The 27,970-nt window shown below is 35.2% G+C and overlaps 6 protein-coding genes across 7 annotated transcripts; 2 read left to right on the top strand and 4 right to left on the bottom strand.

Moving 5' to 3' along the window:
• On the bottom strand, positions 83 to 3,391 carry LOC105174751 (ABC transporter G family member 9). The gene is made up of 5 exons (XM_011096939.2): positions 3,246 to 3,391; positions 2,898 to 3,057; positions 1,539 to 2,334; positions 1,114 to 1,439; positions 83 to 935 (listed from the first exon to the last, which is right to left on the bottom strand). Exons 1-5 carry the CDS (start codon positions 3,269 to 3,271, stop codon positions 279 to 281), a joined length of 1,965 nt encoding a protein of 654 aa, XP_011095241.1. The 5' UTR covers positions 3,272 to 3,391; the 3' UTR covers positions 83 to 278.
• On the bottom strand, positions 9,184 to 9,925 carry LOC105175124 (TMV resistance protein N-like). Its single transcript, XM_011097471.1, has 2 exons — positions 9,447 to 9,925; positions 9,184 to 9,340 (listed from the first exon to the last, which is right to left on the bottom strand). The coding sequence occupies exons 1-2, from the start codon at positions 9,923 to 9,925 to the stop codon at positions 9,184 to 9,186; spliced, it is 636 nt and encodes a 211-aa protein (XP_011095773.1).
• LOC105175123 lies at positions 12,799 to 14,031 on the bottom strand. Its single transcript, XM_011097469.1, has 4 exons — positions 13,952 to 14,031; positions 13,475 to 13,613; positions 13,216 to 13,322; positions 12,799 to 13,114 (listed from the first exon to the last, which is right to left on the bottom strand). The coding sequence occupies exons 1-4, from the start codon at positions 14,029 to 14,031 to the stop codon at positions 12,799 to 12,801; spliced, it is 642 nt and encodes a 213-aa protein (XP_011095771.1).
• LOC105174750 lies at positions 16,751 to 18,693 on the top strand. Of its 2 annotated transcripts, XM_011096938.2 has the most exons (4): positions 16,751 to 17,051; positions 17,155 to 17,303; positions 17,718 to 17,923; positions 18,161 to 18,693. In XM_011096938.2, the coding sequence occupies exons 2-4, from the start codon at positions 17,214 to 17,216 to the stop codon at positions 18,420 to 18,422; spliced, it is 558 nt and encodes a 185-aa protein (XP_011095240.1). In that variant the 5' UTR covers positions 16,751 to 17,051; positions 17,155 to 17,213; the 3' UTR covers positions 18,423 to 18,693. The 2 variants fall into 2 exon arrangements, with proteins under 2 accessions (XP_011095240.1, XP_011095238.1); XM_011096936.2 differs by having other exon boundaries at positions 16,751 to 17,303.
• LOC105174749 (protochlorophyllide reductase-like) lies at positions 22,982 to 24,945 on the top strand. The gene is made up of 5 exons (XM_011096935.2): positions 22,982 to 23,138; positions 23,244 to 23,342; positions 23,446 to 23,977; positions 24,067 to 24,425; positions 24,521 to 24,945. Exons 1-5 carry the CDS (start codon positions 23,085 to 23,087, stop codon positions 24,677 to 24,679), a joined length of 1,203 nt encoding a protein of 400 aa, XP_011095237.1. The 5' UTR covers positions 22,982 to 23,084; the 3' UTR covers positions 24,680 to 24,945.
• Positions 25,338 to 27,005, bottom strand: LOC105174748 (stem-specific protein TSJT1-like). Its single transcript, XM_011096934.2, has 3 exons — positions 26,654 to 27,005; positions 26,048 to 26,288; positions 25,338 to 25,947 (listed from the first exon to the last, which is right to left on the bottom strand). The coding sequence occupies exons 1-3, from the start codon at positions 26,869 to 26,871 to the stop codon at positions 25,630 to 25,632; spliced, it is 777 nt and encodes a 258-aa protein (XP_011095236.1). The 5' UTR covers positions 26,872 to 27,005; the 3' UTR covers positions 25,338 to 25,629.

Genomic DNA, 27,970 nt, shown 5'->3' with positions numbered 1-27,970 from the left:
GAAGATCCATTAATTATTCTTATTTAATACAGGACTATAAGTACAAAATTTCATCAAATCCCACCTATTATTAAACCAATCAGGCACTAAGATTATTGAGTTTTATTCAAATCACTGTCAAAGTGAGAAGTTTTAGACATATCTGGACTAGTGGGAAGGGGGTAGTCAGCCCTGTGGCTGGATTTGTTCAGCTGCGTTAGAAACCCCCCTGCAGCAACGTACTAACATATATGTAACACTTCTGTCACAATTCTCTCATGCCTACTCTTATGCAAAACTCAATTTAATTTCCTCGTCGCACCAATTCTCATGAGCGCAAGATATGCAATCAATCTATATCCCACAAACATTATCGCCATGGCAATTATTGAAGCGGCTTGCCCGCCGATGGCCTTTATCGGTGGGAAATCCTCAACCAGGCAAGTCTTATTATCAGCACAAGGATACGTCTCTCCAGGCCTGTATTGTGACCCTAACAAGAGCTTGAACGTGTGCCGAATAAGGGATAAATACTTGAGCCATTTCATGAATGTGGGTATGTTCTGGACAAAATATCCACCTGCGAGCTGGAAGACCAAACTGATGATGGCTCCAAGTACGGTGGCGGCTTTCATGTCCATGACGACGGCCCCAATAGCAAGACCGAGGCCTTGAGAGCACACAACGTTGTATAGGGTAATGAAGAAACCCGCCAAGAAATATCCGGGTTTGGGTTTCAGACCCGCCATCCAGTAGGTTAGGGTGTAATAAATGGTGGGAAGGACGAGTTGCATGGGGAGGTCGCCGAGGGTTAATGCCATGAAGAATGAGGACAAGCGGTACATGCCTGAAGATCTTTCCTTCTCAAGCATCATGCGTTCTTGAGGTATTGTGAAAATAGCCTCGAACGCTGGGAAGTAGCTCCAGAATCCAGCGGAGAAGTTGAAAAACCCCACCTGCCTCCATTTAATTTTTAAATTAAAATTATTATACATATATCAGCTCATTGCTAAATTCTATTACATTATAAAAGTTTGTCAGTCGATCTATTTTGATCAGATATTCGGATAAGAATATAAAAGACTAGCAGTGTATATATTAGTTAAAAATTAAAAAGAAGAAAATTCTCATCACCTGGTCTTGTAGATGACTCATGTCCGAATGCCACCATAACAGCCCAGACATTATACCAACAGATAGAACCTGGAGAACCTTCATTACATTGAAAGTTTCATGCTTTCTTTCTTTTAATCCTCTTATGAATAAAACCGAGAACTGTCCCCACCAAGTGTTGGACCACCTCTTCAACTGTTTTTGATCATCCAGTGACCACTCATTGTATTCATTATCATCAGCAAGGTCAGACTTCACACTCTCTGACAAATTGGTCTTGTAAGCTGACACCAAAGTCTGCTTGATGCCCGTTTGATCTAATTCTTGAAAACCGTCCATTGATACTCCTATGTACCAGAAAAAGAAATTGAAAACGAAGGATAGAATTTGACGTCTACGATGTTAAGACATACATACCATAATAAAAATGAAGTACCAGAGCATACCGTTGGCAAGGTCTAACAAGAAATCTGCAGGATTCATGGGGACCGATGGAGAAAACCCGATGTTAGAGAAATAATCCATGGCACTGGAGCATTTTCCGAAGTACAAAGGGTTCCCGTCAGACAACAACAGAACCTTATGAAACATGTAAAACAGCCTGCTCGAAGGCTGGTGAATGGTCATCAGGACAGTTCTGCCCCCTTCAGCCAACTCCCGTAATGTGTGCACAATCCTCTGAGCAGTGGTCGAGTCGAGCCCGGACGTGGGCTCATCAAGAAATAGCAGGCTCGGATTCATCAACATTTCTTGCCCTATACTGACTCTTTTTCTCTCGCCTCCAGAGACACCCCTCAAAAAGGGTCCCCCTATAATGCTATCCCGGCACTTGGACAATCCAAGCTCATTGATCACAGCATCAGCTTTTTGTACCTTTTGCTCTTTAGTTAAAGTTCTCGGCAAGCGTAAGAGAGCTGTGTATACTAGTGTTTCAGTCACCGTCAGGTGAGGATATAGGACGTCGTCTTGTGTGACGAAGCCCGTATTGCGTTTCATGGTGGTGGAGAATGGCTTGCCGTTGTAAGTTATGGCGCCGCCAAGATGGCCGCTGACTAGTCGGCCTCCAAGGGCAGTTAACAGAGTTGTTTTGCCGCTGCCTGATGGGCCGAGCATGGCTAGCATTTCGCCTGGCCGCACCACACCTGTGATGCCCTTGAGCACTAGTTTCTCTTCGGAATTTGTATTTTTGTTCAATAGTTTTTTGCTTTGCCCGATTGTAACTTTGTAGACAACATCCGCAAACTGCACATAGGTTTGATTATCAAAAGCTGGTCAGGATCTCAAGCTAGCTAAAAGATTTCTTTTTGGAAGTTCAATTGGATTCAAATTTTGATGATGAACAGATAATGTAATTAAAGAAATTAGTACTATTGAACGATCACTAGAATGATTAGCTGTGATAGGTAAAGTTAACTACTCAATAACAAGAATCTTGAAGGTGCAACAGTACCACTAATTATGTGAAACGATACTGGTACTAGTTAGTTAAGTTACAGTTTGAATCCCCTTAGATAGAGAAATTTTCTGGGGAAATCTCGAGGTTTATTCTCGCCGGTATTTCCAGCTACAGCTATTCAATTCCAAAGTACTGATCAACAGGCATCATTATCGATAAACAAGATTGATGCAAACAAATCAGCTGAAAGTTGAGAAACCCTCTCAATTTGTACTAGAACTCCAGAAATCAACAAAAATAATTCGGTAAAACTTTCAAGAAATTACTTCTGAAATCACCCTGAATCAAGAACTTCAACGCCACATACATGAGTAATAAAAGAAGTAAATAAAATCGTCATTTTCCTTACCTTCAATGTGACGCGAGATTTAGCTTTCTTGAAGATGGCGTGATTTTCATCCTGAATTTGTGCTTCGACGTCAACCATCACCGCCGACGTCTTCCCCTCCACCGCACCATCCCTATTGATCAAATTATTCACACCTCTGCAGTCTTCAAGTGCAATGCCCCTGCATGGCCGGCCCCGTTAAACTTTATATGCACTCGAAAACACTCATATATAGATACTAATTCTAAGATCAAATGAAGTTGCAGACAAGAACGAATTAAAAACAGAAAATTTGGAGTAAATGCAATGTAATGTAGGTGACATGATTATCATATACATATATGAAACAGAGATGATGAGAAAGGGCACCGAGGCGGCGATTGCAATGGTGACATGCTGCCCAAGTGTCACAAGATTTTCTCTTCAAGCGCAATTGTTTTAGTGCGGTTTCCTGCCTTGAGTTTGTGTTATATTTACACCTATCAGGCACGCACCTTGGCGTTCCAGTCGGCCTATGCTTTGGTGCATTTCTAATTCTGAAAGCTCTATACTTATATATAGCTGGGAGTCGCGAGTATGATCACGCTATTTAATTCAATTTATTTGAGAAGATGCCGTACATACGTTGAAACATGTAATGCATTCATCACATGATGCCAATAAGGTTTACTTGGCGAAGTTAAGGCCTATGATTTTAGAAGTTATGTATTCAAATTCTATTACGTGCATGAGATGCTATTTTACTGTATAATTGGTGTTGTTATTGTAATAATAGAAGTCATTTAAATTTAATTTATATGATATTGTTGATCAGAGTATGATTGGTATAATTGTCTTTGTTAGGTATGAATAATAATTTATCGTTTCAAATAAAAAAAATTCAACACATGATAATATATATACATATTTTTATTCATATCATATAATGTGTACTTACTTTTATTTGTGCATGTCCATAGCGTGCATTTTAATTTTGGGAAGTTTATTATTATTATTATTATTAACGTCCTGCAGAAATTAAGATAACTTTTTATGTGAAAGGTATTCTAAATTCAACCTACCAATTTTTTTTTGAAGATTCAAAATTATTATGCTATAGTTTGATAGAAAGGATTTACTTAATTAAAAACTGTTATCGGTCAAAATCAACAGTAATTAAGGGAATTAATTGAAGCAAAGAGAGAGCACAGACAAATTTGCACTTGTGATTAATTATTAACTACATTTGATTGGATGTATATGTTTAAATTTGTCTTGTATGTTAAATTATACAAGTTTATCTATTTGTATGTGATGTTTATACTTTTCTTAGTCATATATATATTTTAATTTATTTGAACTAATTATTTTAAAAATTTACGTAAAGAAATCATGATTAGAGCGGATCGAGATACAGACGTAGAAGATTTAGAAGAAAGATCGATGGCAAATTATTATTATTATTTGTCAATTTTTGTACTGCATGGGGTTAATTTAAACAATTCATTAAATGTACACCGATAATTAGTTATTCTTCCGTCTCCTTAATTAGGAGTGTACACTAAAAACCAAATCATGCCATTTATTAAATCAAATTGCTAAAACACTATTGGATTAAATATATACACTAATTAATGGAAACTGAAAAGAACAAACTTAATTAAGAGTATCAGAAAACAAAAACAGAGACAATTTTTTTAAACACATCGGAAACATACATACTGCATCAGGATACTAAGAAATGATTTTTTTTTTTTTTTTGAGTAATACATTATTCAACTAATATATCCATATGACTAAAATGGATAGATAAATTACAACGATTCAACAAATAATTAAAGATAAACAAGAGCTAGCTGAATTGAAAGGCAAAGTCAGGGTTTCGGGAGTCGGAGAGCACAGTAGGTAGCACTAGAGCCTCATGACTGGTCCTGACACATAGAACAGAGGCTCTCTTTCCAGCTGAAAGCAAAAAAAAAGACAATAAAAACGAAAGACATCTTAGACAACAACCACTTCTCGATCTGTGGTAAATACCCACGCATTTATTGGACTACAAACTATTAAAAAAGTAGACAAGCATCCATATTCATGACAATCAAATTGATAATTTTTTAATTATAAAACCTCAAGTGCCTTTCGAATCGAGCAATAGCTCATTCACCTTTTAGATATTTAGCCTTTGTAGCCACTGGATTGTGAATATGTTCAAATTTAGTAAAATATATTGCATTAAGCAAACTACGTCGACATGCCAACACATGTTGCTGAGAATTTCCGATCGAGTATATATTGTCATAATTCGTTATATTCTCATACATTTTCCAAAAGCCATATATATGAAATGAATTGGTGTAGCTAAGTGCTTATGTATATATATATATCATAGAATGTGATCCCTTCCTTTTTTTTTCCCTACTATTTCCCCATAACTACCATTTATGAAGTAAAGATAATGTTTGTGCATATATAATAAGAATAATTCAAATAGGAAATATCCTTTTATTAGTTTCAAAAAAAAAAAATATATATATATATATATATATATCGTGTTACGCACACGCATAGAACTTACCTCTAATACAAGGGTACTCCATTAATTAACGGGTCATTCATCCCCAAATCAGACAACGTCTATATGGTCTACGGAACATTAAGCTTTTAAAAGATGCTAACTTTTAGAAAAGTTAGAAAGATAATAAACAATTCATAGGTAGAATTTTTGGTAGAATAATTTTTTGTTCCTACTATAATATAATATTCACTACATCATTTAATACATTCAAATTCAAAAATTCATTCAAATCAACTAATAGTTAGATTTTCGGTAAATTATAAGTTGCAATAAGAATAGTAGATATATCATGATATGCTTAACGTGTAAATCTTATATACATATAAGCATAAAAAATGATCATATACTAATAGTAGCGGCGGTGGTGGTGGGCAAGTGGTAAGCAGACAAAGTTGTGCATAGTCGGCCCGGAACAGTAGCTGGTGTAGTTCGGGAAAGTAGTAATAAAGGTTTGGCAAGTTTGTAGCATTAGTTTAGGGAAGTGGCAGTAGGATCGTTTGCTTGACGTGATGTAATTAGGCATGATGGGATTGGGTGGGGCATGAATTGAAATGATAATTAATCCCTTTATTCATTATTGTTGTTTGATATATTATGGTGTATGATATCTTATATGACAATTCAGTTTTATGCTTGATTGAAATAATTATAAAATATGATAATATGCATGTGAAAAGACCAACAAAGATAACATTTTTGTCTTCTTGTGCCCAATCGATGAGATTTTTTTTTCAAACATAATTGTGAATGATAAAATTAATGTAAACTAGTATATAATTGTGAATTTTGATGCATATTCACGCCAACAAAATGAGCCGTACTAGTGATGCTAGTTTTGGATACAATTGCATTAGTCCTAGTGTAGTTAGTACTTGGGAGGTGCTGCGGTAGCCGCTATGAACAGTATTATATGTTACAAAGATTGACTGCTTTAATAATGGACCTGTTTCGGAATATTTTAAATTACAGGGACATGGTTGTCAATAATAATACTTTGTAATCTGTACTTGTTTATGTTTGTACTTAGTAATTTGTCAATAGTATAAGAAGTTAGAAACACCTCCTAAAGTTTTGGATTTTCGAAAAATATAAAATTCATGCACCCGTAAAAAGTATCTCAGTATTCATCGTGTGCAAATCTAATCATAACCTATTCGGATATGGACTTATTACATCGATTTCTTCATGCAGACGTAAAGAAAATGAAAGAAAGAGGAAGAAAAAGAAAATAATAATTTGATTATACTCTAGTGAAGAATAATTCAAAGTTATTTTTTCAATGAAATAATATTTTTAATTACCTGCCATTTTGTATACTAATTCCCAAAACTTTATCGATCTAATGTTAGATAATTTTCTTAAAATTGTATTGAATTTCTTAAAATTGTATTGAAAGCAATATTTGTTAGATCATGATATTTTGTTATATGAAAAGGGAACAAGTTTATTAAATGTGTGATGGAGAGATGATTAGGTCGAATTATAATAATATTAAGTTCATATATATTGATGTGGTCGAGGTTTTTACTAAGGGATAAAAATTGAAAATTTTACTTACGGCACAAATATACATCAGGTGAAGTGCGATTTTCGACGGAGCAAGAAAAATAGTCAAATCAATGAATAATGTTTGCCTTAAAAAATTAATATTTTTGGTATTTATAGTAGTGTTGGAAATTATATGGTGTGGTGGGTTGCATTTGTTTAATGTATGCCATATATGTTATATTATTTTTTTACCCTTACAAGTTAATATTTTTTACCAATGTACATCATATACATTATTGGATAAAATATGAGATAAAAATGATTAAATTAAAGTGGATATTTAGTTAAATGGATAAAATTTGAGGGCGAAAGTGATATTTCCCTAATTTTACGGTGTAGTTTGAAATGGGTGGCAATGGGTCCGAATTTTTTAGATACCCACCTCAATTAGGGGGAGTTTGGATCTGGATAATGGGTAGAAAGATTGATAGCAGATCCTAATAAATAGAACTCATTTGAAGTCGAGACGGGTCACAAGTCCATCCCTTGCTTGTCTCATATATATGTATTTTAATTATATTATTAATTTATTATAGAAAACGTGTAATAAATTATCTTCTATAGTTTGTTGGGGTTGTTTTGGTTATTGGAATTCAATTTAATGATTGGAAGAAAAATCTATGGACTTAAATATTTGTGAGTTAGGTGATGAAACAATATTAATTATGTGTAATTGATATAGTGTCAAACTTTCCTTTTTTATTTGTTTGTAAAACCATTTGATTTGTTGATTTTTCAAATCTCATTTCAACAATTATAAAAAGAAAATAATATCAAATCTATCTCAATAAATTTTGTAGCGAAGTAGATACTAACAAGGTAGAAAAGAGGTCGGACCAACGTTGGTCCCAAATCCATGCGGAAGTTAGCAAGGTGGGTCCAATATCCACCCCAACTCGTCCCTCTACTACCCCACTCTGACTGCCTTCTTTGGTAGCTGGTGCCGCCAGCCCCATTGACGGGTTTGAGAGTATGAGTGAAGCTTTCATCCCATCCCACGCTACATTAGCCCCACGATCCTGACGGATACTACTTTCTGATGCCCTCACTCTCTATTGTAATTCTCACAAACCCGCCATGGAAATATATTGCAATGAAAATGTGACGGCTAAAGCAGATTCAATCGTGTCGGGCCGGATCCAAACTATCATGAGGCTGAGCTCATTTCATTTGCTCCAAGAATTTTGTATTTTTTTATTAGGCTTAATATTTTTTTGGTCCTTTAATTTTTGTAGTTTGGCCTTTTTTGTCCTTTATTTTTTTGAGATGGTAAAATAATTCTGTAATTTTTTTATATTTACAATTTTTGATTTTTCGATGCCGAATTTTGCAAAAGTTGTTAGAATAAATCATCTCCCTCTTACGATTTTGATATTTTTATCATTTATCTTTGTAAGAGTTGTAAAAGAGTTCTATAATTTTTTGGCATTTTGCAGGTCACTACGGTGCCGAATTTTGCAAAAGTTGCGAAATGAATCATGTTCCCTGTTATTTTTTTTAAAAATTTTTTGTCCACATTTACAATAGTAAAACAATCAGAACAAAAACACAATTTAAATTTTCCTAAGGTACACATGTGTAACCCTAGAAAGATAAAAGATAAAAGATAAAAATATCAAAATATCAAAATTAAATGACCAAAAATATTTTTAAGCCTTTCGATTATGTTATATTTCTCCTCTTTTTTTCTTCTGAAATATATTTCGTATCTCCTTCTATTATCGGAGCAGATCAAATGCAATTAAGACTCCTACGTAGTAAATTTGAACTAATTATATGTTAAAAGTAATACATTTGGTATGTAATTTTGTATAATTCAAAAAAATAGATCAATTAAATAATAATAAGTATATTATACTTACTATGTAATTTGGTTCAATCCAATCAAACCTGTTCTGGATAAAAAAATTTCCACAAATGTATGAAACCATTTATGCTAATATTATCGCGAGCTCTTACATATATGTACTAGAAAAAATTGCAAGTACAAGATCACATGATAACCAATTTGAAAAACACAAAAACAACAATTCTTGTTTGCAACCCGTCAGCCACTCAGGAGAGTTACGTAATCTGCTATTTTCAAAAGAATAATAAATACAGGTGAAGAGTTTTAAATAAATAAAACGACTGGGTTATTACATACTCATGACGTCGGACACACAATAAAATAAAAGAACATCGATCACAATATGGGAACGAATTTCAGAGTTTACGAGGAGCTTGGAGCTGCATGAGTGCCCGATGTGTGTAAGAGAAATGGTTACTAGCTGGTTGCAGCATTCTCTCTTCATCCTCCTCAACCTCTATCAAGCTTTCTATTACAATATCAACAGCGTTTTTCACGACGTCGGACCAGTTCCTGTCACGATTTTAGTACAAGAATTATATTTGCAAAAGTGATGCATAAATATATATATATATATATACATGTATATTAGTGTAATTATGTCTGAATGAAATCTCACCCCTTTTCGGAGTCGAACGCAAGCCCCACGGTGTACTTAGCCTCTTCCAGAGCCAGATTGAAGCGTTGAACTTCTTCCGACGGGATTCTCCCGTCGGCCTGCACAACGTTAAGTTCCGAGGGCTTAATGTCGCAAAAAATTGGAATCACCTTCTTCTTCAACTCCGTCATCAATGCCAATTCATGAAGGCAAAAATACGACTCACAATAACGTGGGGAGAAGACCGCCACTCCGATCTTGCACCCTGTTATTGCGGCATCGATTTTCTCGAATAATTTGTCACCTGGTTTCATGTTCTTGTTGTCCAAAAAGGGACGAAGTTTAAGCTGATAGAGATGATCGTACAACAAGGACGCAACGGACCGTTTCGTGTCCGTGCCCCTATGGTTAATGAAAACATCATAGGTTTGTTGTCTAGTACTGATGTGGTGAAATATTTGGTTTCTTCTCCTGTGGGTGAGGGCTTGGCGTAAGTTCATTGCTACTGAACGTTGCATGGCTGTAAAAATTACTATGTTGTTTCCTCTTTGGTCTGTAGTTTTCGATTTGTTGCTGTTATATAGGTACAAAATTCTGATTACTTTTCGTGTGTGAATTTAGAAATTCATGTTGTCTTTACAACCGGTTTTAACGTTTAACGTTGATTTGTGGAAAGAATAATGCATGGTGGAATAAACCCTGTTGGTCCAAATTCAAATAGTTCTAACCGTTGGATCATGGTGGAATGCTTTGATCGACGTGAATTACAAATGAATTTCATTAATTTAAGGGTTCAGTGGATCTGGTTAAACAGTACTGCTGAAGAATGTCTTTCTTAACGTGTGATTTGACAGTACTAGAGACGACATGAAAAATGTTTGAAGTTTATGACTTTTGCCTGAACTAGCTTTTCTTGGCCCTTCAAATACGTTTTTGCGACTGCAAGCACATGAATTAATACCAGCTCAAATTGGGTTGGTCTCGTATTAACTAATTATATAATAAATATATTATTTTAATGTATATTCAAAAATAAATAAATAATTATAAAATTGTATTTATTAAATTATCGATTTTATCTGGCGAAAACTTATTTAAATGAGAATTTTTTTTAAGTACATATTTTTTATGAATAAAAATTTTGAAGTATATAAAAAATAATCAATAAAATATATTTTTCAGGCCTATCATTCTAAGGGCGATACACTTTTACTCATTTTTCCATTAGAAAAAACATATTCAATTTTATAAACTAATATACAGTGACACATTTTATCACATACTTATAAAGTGAACAGACTCCATTCTTGCACAGATAGTTATGTAAAACATATTTAATTCTTTAATTTTTAAATGTGACCTAATTAAACTTGTTGGTGACGGAGGATTGTGGCAGAAATTTAAAAAAAAAAAAAAAAAGTGTTTTTCCAAGCATTCTTTTTTCCTAATCTAAGAGTGAGGATTAAATTCTAACAATCCATTATTTGTATAAAGAGGACAAAATCCCCTAATTCCCAAATATATATATATATATTCGCAAAAACCTTGATGCATGTCCAGGGTGGCTGAATGTTACCGAACACAAGACGAGGTGCACATTATCGTCCGTGTTTATTTTCTTGAACAAGTGTAGGTGCAATAAAACAAAATCTTCAGATGAATTTCTCAGTTGAAATATATATAATTTGGTGCCTGCTGCATGCAATAATATTCCTATATTTAAATATTCAATTTTCATTTAGTATAATATTTCATATTATAATTTTGTATCAACAAATATATTTTTAACACAGTAAATTAATAAAATGGATTTCTTGAAATCTATACTCTATTATTATTGAATTATACATATTGTCTGTATATATTTGAAATATAAAATTGAAATAAAAGACTCAAATTACCTTTCAAAGTGCAACAAAAACGACTTTTGATTGATTCAAGTTACCTTTCAATTATTTTTTTTAATAACTTTTTTTTTTTTTTATAATAAACAGAAACGAGTTTTGGTCAATGAGCAGTCAAATTTCATGATACACTTGTCGGTTTGAACCTTAATTAGTCTATTTAATGTGTATAATATGAGTCGATCGGGACGATTTTTGTCCACGCAAAACTAGAATTTGTGTTGTCTGCGGCAGGGAACAAATTTCATCCTCTTTGCCTTTTATTGATTGAGGTCGGATTTCTAAACCTAATTAAACTGGTAATCATTTTTGTGGGCATTAAAATAAATAAAAGAATTAATCTGCAACAAAATTTCCAGGGAGGTCATAAATTCTTCATTTTATTATTTCTTTTCATCTTTTTTTCACTATTTCTACGTAGAAGTGACAATTTATCAATGAGGTCTAATTGATGAAGTTAAGACTCCATGACTCTAAAATATTGGATTCGAACCCCATTAATATATGGAATATAATTCTACTTTAATAGTAGATGTTGAATAGATAAATTATCTGATATGATGATTAATTAGTATATGATTGGTATATTTATAGGTAGTTGTCCGACATAAGTATTTGATATTGATGATTGTAACTGACTTATTCAAAAAAGAATAATAGTTCGTCTATTTCAATTAAAAAAATAGTTAATTACAATTAGACCCCCTTTGAAAATATAAAATTATATTTACAGCCTTAAACCTGACTACTCCACTACGGTTTGGACAAAAAATATTGAGATAAGAAAAAAAAAAAATACATAAATTTTTAAATTTGTACCTCATCTAACATTTTCTATATATAAGGAGTGAGTTTAACAAATTACATTTTCTCCTGTCAGTACAAAATTATTACATAAAAACTGAGGGGTAAAATGGAAATCTTATGTAACTTTTTTTGCTAATTATGTTAGTATGTTTCATCCAAATCCAAACGAAATGGGATCTTATATAAATAGTAAATTTTCGAATGTGGTGTAAATGTAATTCTGAAATTTTTTTGGAGAAAAGTATAATTTTATATTTTAATTTAGAGGGGATCTAAGTGTAATTAACCCTAGACTAATAGGGGTGGCAATTTGGATTAGAATGCATGTGCCGCCAATTCATTGGATGAAGAGGGTCGTCGGACATGTTGAAATCCCTTTTTTGTCCCATTGGCAACCTTGAGCTTGTCCACAACTACAAGAAGGCCGACAAAGTGATCCATCATGACCTCCTGGACTTGCATACTTAAGGAAACAAAGACATCTTCGGATGATCTTCATCATGTCCTTAAATTTGGAGGCGTGCTGATCATGATCAGATTGATGATACAGATTACCTTTCCGCTGCAATAAAGTAAACGAGATCATCGGTCAAGAATGGAAGAAGTTGCTAAGTATAAGGAACAGTAGTAGGTAGTACGAGGTAAAATCAAATAATTCTGAATCACACCTTCTTGATTTCTGGGATGAAATTAGTTTGTTCCTGGTGCAGGGAAACTGAATGAATTGTGAATTCGCTGCGTATTTCTTGAAGTAATTGCAGTTTAACATCTTGTGTTACAAACGCTGTGTTGAGACTGTGAGCTAATCGAGAGTTCACAGCATTTCCAGGTAGCATTTCGACGTTCATTCTCTCAAACTTCTGACCAAAATGCTGTCTGAACAAGTTTCTTAAGGAATGCAGCTCAGGCAGTTCTCCACATCTTGAGGCACCAAATATCAAACTCGACAGCGCTTCAAGGACCTCAACCGACAGCTTGCTGCATTGAGAACGCACCAAAAGCTTGTTACAAAATTGCAAGACAATACAATAGACAATCAGAGAGAGAGATAAACTGTAGGTGGGGCTGCCTATAGTTACCTGCTGTGCCGGCTAATGTAACAAAGGTTTTCGTGAACGCAGTCACAGAAGCCGTCCAGCTGCTCATATGCAGATAACTTGCACTCATCTTTGTACAATTGCTCAACCTAAAAGTTGACACGGCCATTATTATACTTTCCCACTAGCTAGTGCACTTGAAAATTGATTAATCCCATGCTAGCAATATATATCATCCTTTCTGCTTGATTTCTGATGATGTATATATCAATTGAGTAGAAATCCGATGATCCCAACTTACCCTTGCTAAAGCAGCATGATATTGCTGGCGGCTGATCTGGAGGAGTTGAGCAATATCAGCACGCGATTGCCTTATGATGACAATTTTTCTGCTCTTTTGATTTGCCAGACGAATCTTGAGTTTCTTGATTAATCTTTCGCTGCAGAATTAAACAATTGGGTGAAACTATAAACTATCTTAAGTATGGGATCAGAAGAATCAATGGTTCGTTCGTTCGTTCGATCGATCGAACACTCAAGTAGCACAAATCAAGAGGTCGATCATATTATCAAAATTCAGTTTGGCACAACATGCATGTAATAACGAGAAGCTCAAACCATTGTACTCATTGTCGTGATCAGGACAAGAATTTCTTTTTCATATTGCACATATTGATAGGGAACAGATCGATCTTCTATTACATACATATTGCTTTCAACAGTTTCTCATCTCTAGCTAGTACACTAGAAATTAATGTGATGGACGATCAGAACTTACCATGTAGAAGCTTTTCTCCATCGTTTTGATGAGCCTCCGATCAATCCAAGAATTGGACCAAACATATTATTCAAACCCATTGTCCTTTCTTTCGTTTCCTTGTATAGTGCATGCCTATTGCCTATATATTTGAACATAGAAGAAGAAGAAGAGTTTTCCATTACGGAAAATTCTAATTCAAATTAAATTTGAATCAGTTATATGACAAGTGCAATACATTTATGGTGTGATTGTCATATTACTCGGGAATAATAAACAATTGATGTATGATTGATTTGATTTGACCAAATTTTATTAGAAAATAATTTTCCACTGTGATTTTAGGTAACTTTTGGATCAGAAGCAGCAAGAATTAATATCACGAGATTCATTGCATTGTTTCTGCAAAATATATCTTTGTTCAAAACGATGCGATAATTGCCAAAAACGATTTCGCCATCGATCACATTCGGCCGTACAAGGAAAATGGAATATATCGTCATCAATGCTGTAAGAAAATCTCTCTCGTACGTTTTGGGTATTAAAATCAGTCAATTTTGGAACTGGACAACATATGCGATACTAGGTACATAATATTTTTGATCCCATAAGTTAGGCTCCTTTCATTTTAGGTCTTATTTGTTATGGGATTAACACTTTTAATTCAGTAACATACATTAGCACTTTTGGTTCTCATTGTCTATAATTTAACGATATAGCGCGCGTCCTTAGCATGTGATCATTAAATATTTTTGATTGGAGAAAAAATTGATTTGTTTTTCAGGTTAGGACCATTCCTGGGGAAAAATATAACTATATTTGAAGGAAAAAAAAAATAAATTTTGAAGAAAATTAGAACAAAAAACGTAGCGCTTTCTCTCTTCTCTCATAAAAATTAGATCCTATCATTTCCATATTTCTATAAATTGAAGTCAAGTAGTAATGTCTTTCACAAGTATCAAATAAAGCACTTATATGCTATTATTGAAAAAATGGGAAATTTTTCCTTCAACAAAAAATATTTAATGTCAAAGTGTTGGGCACGTGATTTATATCGTTAAATTGTAAATGAAAAAGTATATAATAACCAAAAGTTTTAATTTTTGTAAATTAAATGCTAATTCCATAATAGATTAAATCAAAAGTGATATAAACCTAAGTTATGGTACTCAAAATACCAACTATACTACATGCGTAGTCCTCCAGGTAAATTCTAAGGTGTGGAGGAATATGTATTCTTGTTGCTATGGTGTGAAGGCCGGGATAGGATCAATGTTGTGATTTGGAGCCACCACCTCCTTGTCGTTTATTAATGACAAGTATCCTATAATTATAGCGATAGAGAAACTTTTCTGTGTCCACCACGCATTATGGGTAAAACAAGCTAATTAAGTTGTAGTAAAAGCAGAGGTTAAAAGAATGAAAACTATAACAATTAATCGTGCATCTTGGTAAATAACAAGGATTTCCATTGATGATTGATATAATTATAAAATTATCTTTTCATTTAAAAAATTATTAATATTCTTAATCTTAACGTCCGTGTAATAATTAAATTATTATACTAGTCTTTGTTATTTTTCTAATTATTTTTTATGATGAATAGATCAAGATCCTCTTGTGAACTATAAAATTATTCTATTTATATTTTAAAAAAATCTAAAAAAATTATTGATTAGAAGAGAGAGAAAAGAATTTTCACCTCGTCAATATTTTGTATAATTTTTTATTTTCTTCAAAAAAACAATAAAACCAAAGTAAATATTTTCAAGTCTTCATGCAAAGATTATATAATTTTACCAAGCATCAGGATGCATTGATAAATTTTCAAACAATGAATGAGAATTTGCGATTTGCAAAATCTCAAAAAAAAAATTATTGTAATTTTTCCTATAACTAAAAGCTAATTTAGAAAATGAGAGTTCGGAAAGATTGGGCATTTTAATAAGTATAAACATGTTATATAAATTATTGATATTCTTATTTTCAATTCTGATTATATGATTTTGATGTGGTCGAGGTTTTTTTGTTAGGAAATAAATCGGGATTTTACCACGACGGAATTTTACACCAGGTGAAATATAATTTCCGCAAAATGTGTAATTCTCAAGAATGAGGGGTTGTCAATGAATAGTAACTTAGGATTAAAAAATTAGTATTTTGGTATTTATAGTGGTATGGGAGTTTGTATGGTGTGATAGGTTTTATGTGCTTATGGTGTGCCTCCTATATATCCAATTACTTTTTTGTCCTTATAATTTTATATATTCTTTTACTAATGTATATCAGATTTGATCTATATTCATATTTTTTTAATAAATTTTGTTAAAATATATAGAGTTTTACCCGTCAGTACATAGCACATAATTATACGTAGACAATGAGTACTAAATGTTTTAATGATATCGATCGCAAATTAAATTGATAAATAAAACAAATCAGTTGTTCATTTTCTACTCCATTAACTTTAAAAGAAAAAAAAATTTTCCTACAATATTATGCATTTTATATGTTGGACATATATACTCATACTCACAAATATTTCACCCTAATTATATTTAAATAATCCATTTTGAATATTAAATTATAATTTAATGTTATATTTTGTACTGCATTTTGTATCATATTAATGACAGATTCAAAAGTAAAAGTTTGAGGGATAAAAATATATTAAAACGTTATTTTCATAATACTTTTAAATATAAGAATTGGACTAGTCCCACTTAAGTTATGTCTCTTTGAATTCATTAAATTTAATTTATTTGGGGTAGTATATATAGGCCTACTCCTAAATCCGTCTCTGTATCACATGATGAATTGTGTGGCTCTTTGATGGATGACCCTCTCTCCCGTGATCTGTTTACCACTTGCTTTCTACCGATCTATTGGAGTTTTTGATATCAATACATCTACTTCACTTTAATTTATTGCCACCGACACTTCCCCCGGAATTCTTTTAGCATTTTTTTCACTTATAATCGGTAGTGTGTGATACTTTCATTTCTCCTCTCCTCCCCCTTTTTTTTCATTTATTAACCGTTGTCGTACGTTATTTTTATGTGCATATAACAAATATGTAGCATATGTTAATATTCTGGTGGCTGGTAGCAATGGGTTGCAGGTGAAGTGTTGAGCTGTCATAATTTGGTGGTTACTATATACTCACACTGTTTCTGCTTCTTGATTACTCAAGTGCCCATCTATATGTATATTTGCTGAGACAGAAACTAAGGAAGCAGGACAGATCTGGATCTGCTGTGAGTTCTGTCAACTCTCAACTTCAATGGCTTCGAAACTTTTAATGATCACTGTCTTCATTTTCGATCTCATTGCTTTCGGTTTGGCTGTTGCTGCTGAGCAGAGAAGAAGTACTGTAAGTTCGTCTTTCTACCTTAAACCTGTCGTGATTGCTGGCTTTTTCTGAGATGAATGATTGGTTTTTTGAGATGGGATGTCTCAAAATGACCTGCAATTTTTGCATACATTTGTTTTGGGTACTTTTTATTCAGGAAAAACGTTTGAATTGGGATTCTTCAAAGTCTGGCAGTGAAGGAACACTTGTTCTCTTTGACGTACATTCTGTTTACGATTTATAGTATGGTTTCAACCAAGAAAATATTTATTAGGAGGTTTTAATAACGTAGTAAGAGTAAATTCCGAGAAAATCAAGCTGTAGCAACTAGCTCATTTAACTAGTGCAACTAAAGGGGTGAGCTGAATATCGGTATTTATGCATGTATAATATAATGTTTAGTAAATGATGTGGTTGGTTGTTGGGACTTGGCAGGGGGTATCAAAAGCAGATATGGACAGTAACTACAACTACTGTGTTTATGACTCTGATATTGCCACTGGCTACGGCGTCGGTGCATTTTTGTTCCTCCTGGCCAGCCAACTACTGATAATGCTTGCAAGCAGGTGTTTCTGCTGTGGAACTCCGCTCAAACCCGGAGGCTCCAGAGCTTGTGCTGTTCTCCTTTTCATCTTCTGCTGGTATACATTCTCATTGCAACTATTTCCACTAACATACTATCAATATATTTATATGTTGGAAAAAATTGAGGAGACTGCGATTGTGAGGCATAATTAAAGTTAACAGCTCTTGGACGGAAGTCTGACCCAATACTAGATCCAACTTTTTTACATATTCTCTGTCATCAGGGTCTTCTTTTGTAATTTTATCGTATTTTACGGATGTCTTAGTTACATGTATAATGTTGTTGGATGCAGGGTGACATTTTTCATTGCGGAGGTTTGTTTGCTGGCTGGATCAGTGAGGAATGCTTATCACACCAAGTACAGGACGAGGTTTTTCGAGAATCCACCGTCTTGTGAGACAGTGAGAAAGGGAGTGTTTGCAGCAGGAGCCGCTTTCGTTCTCTTCACGGGCATAATCTCCGAGTTCTATTACGTTAGTTATTCCAATGCCAGGGGAAGTTTCAGCCCTTACGGAGGAGGAGATGCAGCAGTTGGCATGGCTGCATACAATTGAGCGATTGATTTCGTTTCACAGATAGATGAATATTGTGAATCACGATTTCGTCTCAAATATACCTTTCTCTTGCTATAGGAGTCGATCGATCTAGTTTAAGGTGAATAATAAATGTAATACCTTTCTTTTTCATTCATTCGTCTACCCCGGCCGTGTAGTTTTTTGTTAGTTTGTCGATCAAGAGAGTTGGAATGGATGTCTGATCGGCGTGACTGTGTTTGTACTGCAGAATTTTGAGCAATATAAACAGTTGATGTGAATGGACAAGGGATGTGAAATGCACTATGTGAATATGTCTGAAAAATTCTAATACCAATTGATATTAGTCAAATTTAAGTAGAATGATTGATTATACGAGAAATGTAATAAATTTGATCATAGTTTTATTTATAGTGAATTTACAGTTATATATGATTAGTCGCTATTTTTAAATCGTGCATTAATTATATAACAAATATATTATACTTGTAATATAATTAAAATACTGTTGTATGTATTAAGTTTAGCAAAGGTTATTTGGTTAAAACAATGTTGTTTGATTTATTACAAGAAATCTAATAGTACATAAAGAATTCATCCTAATTAATTAGGGGAAAATGAAAGTAACTCTTCTTTGATATTGTAAATGAGGGAATTATCCCCTTATATAAAAAAAAAATAGTCATTTATCCTATATATTTTTTAAAATGCAGCAATTATCCCTCTATGTTTTTTAAAATGAACTAATTTACCTCCTTAGATATAGGATAAATTGCTTCATTTTAACTAATACGTCACATGGGTGAATCGCATTAAACCCTAATTAATTATGTTTTTCACATCCTCACAGTCTGTTAATTGTGGGATTAGCCCACTTGATCTGATGGCGATAATTATACCGACATCTGAAAATTATTTTCACTTGTTTCAATACATTTGCTTGATCAATAGTATGGTTTAGGATGACTATTGGCATAATATTGTCATAATTATAAGAGAAATCAACTAACATCTGACGCTCTCTTTTTCGTCTGCCCTTGAAAACAAGCACCGATGATGATGACGCTTATTGCAGAAGTGGTGTAATAATCAAGAGACAAGTATTAATTAACTATTAGAGTATCAATTTGTCAACTTATTCGTTGACAATGGAGAAATGGGTTGTTTCCTGGTGTCACGCTTGATATTTGTATGTAAGAATCGGTGTTTGAGATGGTAAGAGAAGTACACATTCAACTGGGGCATTTGATCTTTCATAGGACCGTGCAAGAAACCATATGTTCGGCTCTTATTTGAAGCAACAGTCATGCTCATTTCTTGTTACTCTTTGGATCATCCATAGAGACATTGATTTACCGTCAGCTTTTGCGAAAAAAATTTATTCAGATCAGGGTTTGCCTAAGTGAATCATTCAAACGATAAGTATAATTGGTCACTCTTTTTAAACTGTGCATCAATATATGATTAGTTCAATTTTTTTTTTTATATGGTTGGTGTGTTAGAATTTTACGATGTGTGTTACCCTGTGTCTATGTCTTTCTTTGCACGAAAACATTGTGGTCAGCGCACGGTATCTCTTTAGACACTTTACTAGCCATTATGCCATCGTCATGTACCATCAGCAAGCATGCTTTTCGATCGGCTCTCGCTATCAAATACACGTCCATTCTCAGGCTACCTTGGTACATAGTATAACTTTTACTTAAACTTTTCTACTGTCTAAATTTGATAGAACCATCAATGGAAGCTGCTAAGTTTAGTAACATTCAGGAACAGGGGAATCGCAGCACGGAGATCCGACTTTCACCTGAAAGACAACTAACGATGTCGATTAGACCTATGAAGAAAATCCGTTGTCCCGGGCCTGGAAAGAATCAGAACCCTCCTCGTTCCAAGCTACTTTTCCCCTTTGCCCTGGATGATGAGCCTCAGATAGCAATGACTCCTTATTTTTCCAGATTCCAATTGTTGGATTCCTCTTCACGACACAAGAATCCAAACATGATTTCTTTTGCTCATCAACCTCGGCAATGGCAAAGGGACAGTACGCGTAACGATTTGGACAGACCTAAAATTGGTGCTGATCATCTGCAGTGTCTTGAAATGACGCCTAAGCTTTACAGGGGAGTGAGGCAACGCCACTGGGGCAAATGGGTGGCGGAGATTCGTCTTCCCCGCAAGAGAACCCGACTCTGGCTAGGAACGTTTGAGAGTGCAGAGAAGGCAGCTCTGGCCTACGACCGCCAGGCCTTCAGGCTGAGAGGCGAAAATGCACGTCTAAACTTCCCACATCTCTTCATTCCTGCCAAAAGACCTGTTGATCAGACTCAGCTTGCACCAGTCTCGAATACTTACGTAATATCTCCAACCAGGATCTTTTCTGGAAAAGCACTAGAATCACATTTAGAAAATTTTCCTCGTACCAACAGTGGGCAAAATGGCACCGAAACTAATTGGAAGAATCTTGAAAAGGGCTCTCTTCCAACGTGCGACGAGACAAGTATAGATGAATGTGGTGGTGATGCAACAGACACAGGCTTTCTGTTAGGGGAATTCGGCAATTTGGAAATGTTTGGGTCTGAATGGGGAACTAATGCAAGCGCATCAGAAACCTTGGATGGTTTTCCAGATCAGAGTTCAACATGGCACAATGGCGCGAATGTCGATTTCATGAACCTGTCTGATTTCACTGTCCCTGGCTCCACTGATGAGCTTTTAAGCGCTATAGATGCCCAGATGCTACAGGAGTGCTCAACTTCAAACCCGTCGGATACCTGGAACATTGAAGGCTAATTCAATGAAATTATACTAATCGCATTCCCATAACTTACTTTTGTAATCGTTTAGATATAATCAGTTTCATTTTTAAGTATACAGGAGTAGAAAATCCTGAAGAAGCTGTTAGTTTGTTTCTTCTTCTACATCCATAGTCTTGGCGTTGTTTAGAGAGTGTGCCTCTGAGTTATAAGTTTTTCAAAATATATGATATTTAAAAGTTTATAAAATATTATAGTGTTTGAAAAATATTTTAAAGATAAATATTATGAGTTTATATAAAAAAAAATTTCAATGATCGGTGAGGAAAACACCTTATAAAAATGATAAGATTTATCAAATAAGTATATCCCATGACACCGTACTAACCGCTTTCAGACGTCCTAATCCCGACATGATTCCACCTCCAGTTTCTTCTAGAAGAACTTACAGTTTGGTTTTCTCTTGAAATGGATGCAGGGTAAGAATTGTCAAGTTGACTTTATGAAGTTTTATATTGTAGAGAAGCATGCATGAGGTTTGGTGGCATGAACGACATTATTAATTATCAATCAAGGTTAGTTGATGAATTCAGGCATATTGGTTGTGCATGTGCGCCATGAATGTACCAACACGGCAACTTTTGCATTATTTTCCGCAGCTCTCCACCCAGGTCAACTGTATGCTTTCCTATGTTTGTCTGTGTTTTGGCACGGCTCCTCCAAGGTAATTCATCGTCTCTTAGAAATTATCGGGTTAAATGCAAAAAACTCCTGCAAAGGGTAGTTTGCACCTTTTTCAAAATGACAGAGGGCTTTTTGCCCTCTTCTCTAACACAGGGTGGCAAACTAACCATTGATGTTTCACAGGATGTTTTGCGTTTAACCTAAAATCATCTATTTTGTAAGTCATATTCTTATAACTTGAAAATTGAAACTTTAATTCTACTTTGAGACATTCAACTTAACAGCTTTAACAAGACCATCCCTTAAAAACCAAATGAATTTAACAAGAGAAATAAATACAATTATGTGTGGGCTTTTAGCTATACTCCTTAAATCCCAATTTGTGATTCGGAGTTTGTGAGTTCTTGACTGTGAACAAAGTAAGTCCGCAAGATCGCAGGTCGTGAGATTGCAGGTTACATCCAGGTCGCTTGTATATCCAAGTCGCTTGTTTCCAGGTCGCATCGGTGTCCTCCGTCCTGTGGGTCACCAGCGACCTCCGTTTTTGTCTTTTTATGTACAGTTTGCTCTTTTGTCTTTTCTGTACAAATATGTTGTTTGTTACGATTTCTCGATTATTCTTATATTTGGTTGGTCAGTAGTTTGTTAACTAGATTTCCTCTGTTGTATTTATATACTTGCTTCTCATTGTATCATTCTCTTGATGAGAATGAATACTAGTTTTCTCCATATTGTTCTTGAGAATGGGAATACTATATTTCCTTTTTAATTTGTCTTCTTTTCATTGACCCTAATCAAAGAACTTAAAACCAGGCCTGACTGCCACAGCACTGCTGCCAAGTCTGGGAGCATAACACACATAACATTATCCTTTTATCAATTTCTCCATACCCCAGGCCCATAACTCCGGGCAGACTAATACTTCATACTTGTTGAATGAACACAATAATCCCCATTTCGAATCCATTTTCCTTTGGCTCATTCGAAATAACAAAGGAAATCCCAACCAGAAACTCTCATTGGTCGTCGGGCCCTACGTGGCATGTAGTTCCACAAAATATTATCTTATCCTTGTTCGGTTTCATATAGTAAAAAATATTCATTTTTTGTCAAAAATCAGCCAACAGTCTTAGTATATATACTTGTCCGCACACTGCATCGAAAGTCTCAAGTTGTGATTAGATTCGTGGCAAAGAAAAATCTCAAAATATCTTCCCAGTTAAGGTCACTTTTCAGTAACTCAATGGCTCTACAGGCTGCTGCTCTGCTTCCCTCAGCATTCTCCATTCACAAAGAGGTTTTTTGTCCCTTCTTTTTACCATCATTCGTCAGTAAATAGCAAATCTTACTTACCTTCCTAGGTAAAATGTAACACTCTGGAGATGTAAAATTCCCGCTGCAGGGAAAATCTGGCGCATCTTTGAAGGACACCACCCTCTTTGGGTTTTCACTCTCAGACCATGTCAAAGCTGACTTGCTCTCTTCTGCCCTGAAATCTAAGGTAAAACAAGCTCCATCGTTGTAGTAATATAAATAAATTCTATTGAATCAAGATTAATTAGGGTAATTAATTGAATCGTGGAGGGTGGATTTCTTTCTTGCAGAAAGAATTCAGTTCAAGAAAGTTGTCTTCTGTAAGAGTTCAGGCAGTGGCTACTGCTCCAACTTTCACGCCCTCGACAGTGCAAGGGAAGAAAACTTTGAGGAAGGGTTCTGTAGTTATCACCGGAGCCTCCTCCGGGCTGGGCCTGGCCACGGCTAAAACTTTGGCTGAAAGTGGCAAATGGCACATAATCATGGCGTGCAGGGACTTTCTCAAGGCTGAAAAGGCCGCTAAATCTGTTGGCATGGCCAAGGAAAATTACACCATCATGCATTTAGACCTTGCTTCTCTTGATAGCGTCAGGCAATTCGTGGACAATTTCAAACGGTCCGGCCGGCCTCTCGACGTCCTGGTTTGCAATGCAGCTGTCTACCAGCCGACTGCCCGGGAGCCTTCGTTCACAGCTGAAGGGTTTGAGCTTAGCGTTGGGACCAACCATCTCGGTCATTTCCTTCTATCAAGATTGTTGCTTGATGAAATGAAGCAATCTGATTACCCCTCAAAGAGACTCATAATTGTCGGCTCAATCACAGGTGAAACAGAGCACGATACATCTCATTCATGTTAACCATATATATATATATATACTTGTGTATAAACTCAAGTTCTGTTTATATTCCAGGGAATACAAATACATTGGCTGGAAATGTACCTCCAAAGGCAAACCTTGGGGATCTGAGAGGGCTCCAGGGAGGGCTAAATGGGCTGAACAGCTCTCCCATGATAGACGGTGCAGAATTTGACGGCGCCAAGGCATATAAGGATAGCAAGGTGTGCAACATGCTGACAATGCAAGAATTTCACCGGCGTTACCACGAAGATACCAGCATCACATTTGCTTCCTTGTACCCGGGCTGCATTGCCACGACTGGGCTGTTCAGGGAGCACATACCCCTTTTCAGGCTCCTTTTCCCTTCGTTCCAGAAGTTCATCACAAAGGGCTTTGTATCGGAGGAAGAAGCCGGAAAAAGACTGGCACAGGTAAATAAACAACAGAATGATCAGCTCATAATTACGGCAAGTTGAAGGTGTAGAATAATGTGAATATTAAGTGTAATTATCGTTGGCTGAAACAGGTTGTGAGTGATCCAAGCCTGACGAAGTCGGGGGTGTACTGGAGCTGGAATAAGGCCTCGGCTTCATTTGAGAATCAACTGTCTGAGGAAGCGAGTGATGCTGATAAAGCCCGTAAAGTGTGGGAAATCAGTGAGAAACTTGTTGGTTTGTCCGGGTGATGTTTGCCAGAGCGCATGAGTTTTGGATTGAGGAACTTTGTAGTGAGAGAGAGAGATAAATTCATGATAAACTAATGAAGAGTAAAATCACTCTTTTATTTTCATGGATGAATTGATAGTTTGGCATTGCTGAATTATCAACTCCACAAGGAATAAACAGACTATTCTACAATATATTTATCACTTTCCGGCCAAGCACATAAATATGGGGCAGGTGTAAACTAACTCAATTAATCGTAAACCAGGGAGAGTTGCTTATTCCAGGATATACTTCTCTGAGCTTTGTCAGAGCTGTACTGTTCTTTGTCGCTCGCTTGTGCTATTGGTTCCTTAACGTGTTATATGCTCCTCTAAAAATTCAATTTTCTCTTGTTTTTGTCCCATCACTTTCAAGTTCCATATAATTTTTTCTTTTTCATTTTTCAATTGGTTTCCCAAAATGTCTTGATTTTCTGGCCTTGCATTTTAAACCCGCTGGATGATTGAATCTTACCAGTAACATAGTTTTGCAGTCTCCATTGCTTATATTTCTTAGACGTAATTTATGAATTTACAACAGCATTGTCAATTATTCAAGCATGTAACTTATCAGATTATGTGGTTAGCTTCTCAATAACAGAAGTTCCGGGCTGCCATATCAGCGGCAATATGTGCCAAATACAAGAACACCCCCTTTTCCAAGGGTGAGAACAGTGTAATGAAACATTGTGCGGTTGTCCAAGTTATTAAACCATACAAAGATTCTTGGTTTCTTGTGTTACATCATTATCTAGACAAGAAACCTCACAGGCAAAGGGATAGAGTCTTATCCATCAATTTGGTTTCCTGGATACCAGATCTTCCCTCTAATGCCCATTTACACACTTGCTTGGCCAAAAACGGAACAAGCAAAAAGAAAAACCAACATCAAATGACAAACAAAGAAATTCACCATCTCGATCCAACTAAAATTACGACTCATTCGAATTCCAGGGAGCCCAATTGGCCTCACTCCCGACACGGGGAATGCTGTTAACTCTGGAATATAGATCAACCTTGAAGTTAGCCCCACACATCACCCCTTCACTATCCACCCTCGGCATCGCCCTCAGCTTATTCATAGGATGCTCAAAGCTCATAAGCCCCGCCTCGCTATGGAATATGCAACCTGCTGGAAACGGCGCAAATGACTTGGCGCAGCCTGCTTTGATCACTTCTAAATCATCAGAAATCACCACGGAGCCATCGGCAGCAATGCCCCAGTACAACTTGACTCCACCATCAGAGCCCTGAAATGCGAGTAAAGTATGTTCCTTAAAATTCTGAAACAATGATTACTAGGAACTGAATTTGTGTTCTGTAGTTTACTACTGATGAGGACAGAGATACCAGTGCGGTGAAAACGGTTCCGACTTTGCTGTCGTAGACTACGAAGGCGAAGCTCCCTTCGAGTTCCTTAATGACTTGGTCTGCCGGATAGGGACCACGGTCCCGGAGTGTCCTGTAAGCCTCAATCACAAGCATAGCCTCATTGGCATTTCTTGATAGTCCATACTGCTTGATTTGTGCACACAGATTGTTCAAACTCCCCATGAAAAGACAGTATATGTCATCGTACCCGCAGAATAACCTGTCCAACACATGCAAATTCAAGATTTTTTGAAGAGTTGCGCAAACAGAATACAGAAAGCTGTTAGCGATATAACTATGAGATATTATGTCCGGGCACTATTATGCTAACTAAACAAGCTCAAATTTGACGACCATCTAGTATGTTTCGAGTTGTCAGAATATCAACTCAGAGGTATGGATCTGGCTAAATTTATTTTTTTTAAACAAAAAAGTGGTATCTTACAAGGTAAAGATCATAAGAAGTTAACACTGAAAGCCCATAAGTTCTTTTACCCAAAAAACCCCCAAACATACTTGTCAAAAAAGTTTGAAGATGTTTACTTATCCAAATTTGAAATGAATAAGGTTATTTGAACATTTTACCTCTGGTTGTGATGAAGAAAGGAACAGCGATCAGGCCGGACATAGGCAAGAACTGCGGTATCCCCAAAGCTCATAGAGAAAGTGTTAGTGGGGTGTGAAGAGAGAAACTCGTCAAGAGTTTCCTCCGGGAGCTTAGGCTTCTTGGCGACCTTATGGGAAGCAGGGCTGTTCAGCTCTTCCGGGGGATGAGCAAACGCTTTGTGGAATATAGCCAACATTTTCGTCTTCTTCCTTTTTCTTGGATAGTAAAGAAAATATGAAATGAGATGTATCGGATGTTTACTTGGTTGAATTTAATAAGTATGATTTTGTGAAACGGTGCGTGCTGATGAATTTATACGTAGAGTTGAGAGGGAGGGGATTGATTTGATGATGTTGGATAAGGATTCTTTCTCGTACTTCAATGTCTTTATCTCTTTGCAGACTTTTCTAGTTTTGTTTTTCCTGTTGTACATCTGTCTGAATAATACATACCAGTTACAAGTCTTACCTCATAATCTTGTCTCTTTCTGCTTCGTATCTTTATAATTACATATATATAGTCTACAAAAATCACATCCATGTCACTTCATTTCTCCTGGTAATTAATGGTATTTCATAATTAACAACTCTTTAAAAGCAAACCAACTTTTAATGTAATAGTTAAGTGATTTAGAGGTTGATGATTCATGAATATTAAGCAACAAAAGTGTTCGAATAACGCTTTTAGTATCCTGCGAAACATATAATAGATATATGATAAGAAAGGAATATTTAGAGGGCTTTTGATTTGTCTTGAAATGAGATAGGGTTGAGTGGAGAGTGGAGAGTAAAGTAGTACCTTATCCTGAGTAATAATCAAATTTTATCTTATCCCAAAATTGGAAAGTGACGAGGATGTGAATCATCAAACTTCATGGTTTTTGGTAACAACCTATGTGCCTCTTTTCGGGACTGTGGGCAGGCAGTTGTTCCATGTAGGGGTGACAGATGAGTCGAGCTCGCAAGTCGATTTGAGCTCGAGCTCATATTTAGGTGTTCACCAGCTCAATACTTTTTATTTTTTATATATTTTTTTATTTTTGAATTCTTTATATATTTAATTTTATATTTATTATTTGATCAGTTTTATAATCTAAATTGATCATATATTATAATTATTAATCAATATCATACATTTTATTTTGGATAATAATAAATTATGATACTTTTATTTATACATTTGATCTTTATATAAAAATAAATTTAATCAACAACTTAATAAATTATAATATTTTTTATAATTAAAATTATTATAATATTTTTATGTTATATTTTAATATATATTTGTATTATGTT

This window comes from Sesamum indicum, linkage group LG12, assembly GCF_000512975.1.
Source record: "Sesamum indicum cultivar Zhongzhi No. 13 linkage group LG12, S_indicum_v1.0, whole genome shotgun sequence".
Classification (NCBI taxonomy): domain Eukaryota; kingdom Viridiplantae; phylum Streptophyta; class Magnoliopsida; order Lamiales; family Pedaliaceae; genus Sesamum; species Sesamum indicum.
Note: the sequence above shows the minus strand (reverse complement) of the source record. Positions and strands in the feature narration are given on the sequence as shown.

Coding starts and splice junctions, on each gene's coding strand:
- LOC105174751 (XM_011096939.2), bottom strand. CDS start 3,271: ATGTCACCATTGCAATCGCCGCCTCG. Junction 3,058..3,245: donor CCATTGCAATCGCCGCCTCG/GTGCCCTTTCTC, acceptor CCGGCCATGCAG/GGGCATTGCACTTGAAGACT. Junction 1,440..1,538: donor CTTGTTAGACCTTGCCAACG/GTATGCTCTGGT, acceptor TCTGGTACATAG/GAGTATCAATGGACGGTTTT.
- LOC105175124 (XM_011097471.1), bottom strand. CDS start 9,925: ATGAACTTACGCCAAGCCCTCACCCACAGGAGAAGAAACCAAATATTT. Junction 9,341..9,446: donor GCGTTCGACTCCGAAAAGGG/GTGAGATTTCAT, acceptor AAATCGTGACAG/GAACTGGTCCGACGTCGTGA.
- LOC105175123 (XM_011097469.1), bottom strand. CDS start 14,031: ATGGGTTTGAATAATATGTTTGGTCCAATTCTTGGATTGATCGGAGGC. Junction 13,614..13,951: donor TGGAGAAAAGCTTCTACATG/GTAAGTTCTGAT, acceptor TTAATTCTGCAG/CGAAAGATTAATCAAGAAAC. Junction 13,115..13,215: donor TACATTAGCCGGCACAGCAG/GTAACTATAGGC, acceptor TTCTCAATGCAG/CAAGCTGTCGGTTGAGGTCC.
- LOC105174748 (XM_011096934.2), bottom strand. CDS start 26,871: ATGTTGGCTATATTCCACAAAGCGTTTGCTCATCCCCCGGAAGAGCTG. Junction 26,289..26,653: donor TTTCTTCATCACAACCAGAG/GTAAAATGTTCA, acceptor TGTGTTGGACAG/GTTATTCTGCGGGTACGATG. Junction 25,948..26,047: donor GAACCGTTTTCACCGCACTG/GTATCTCTGTCC, acceptor CTCGCATTTCAG/GGCTCTGATGGTGGAGTCAA.
- LOC105174750 (XM_011096938.2), top strand. CDS start 17,214: ATGGCTTCGAAACTTTTAATGATCACTGTCTTCATTTTCGATCTCATT. Junction 17,304..17,717: donor CTGAGCAGAGAAGAAGTACT/GTAAGTTCGTCT, acceptor GGGACTTGGCAG/GGGGTATCAAAAGCAGATAT. Junction 17,924..18,160: donor CTCCTTTTCATCTTCTGCTG/GTATACATTCTC, acceptor TGTTGGATGCAG/GGTGACATTTTTCATTGCGG.
- LOC105174749 (XM_011096935.2), top strand. CDS start 23,085: ATGGCTCTACAGGCTGCTGCTCTGCTTCCCTCAGCATTCTCCATTCAC. Junction 23,139..23,243: donor CATTCTCCATTCACAAAGAG/GTTTTTTGTCCC, acceptor TTCCCGCTGCAG/GGAAAATCTGGCGCATCTTT. Junction 23,978..24,066: donor AATTGTCGGCTCAATCACAG/GTGAAACAGAGC, acceptor TTTATATTCCAG/GGAATACAAATACATTGGCT.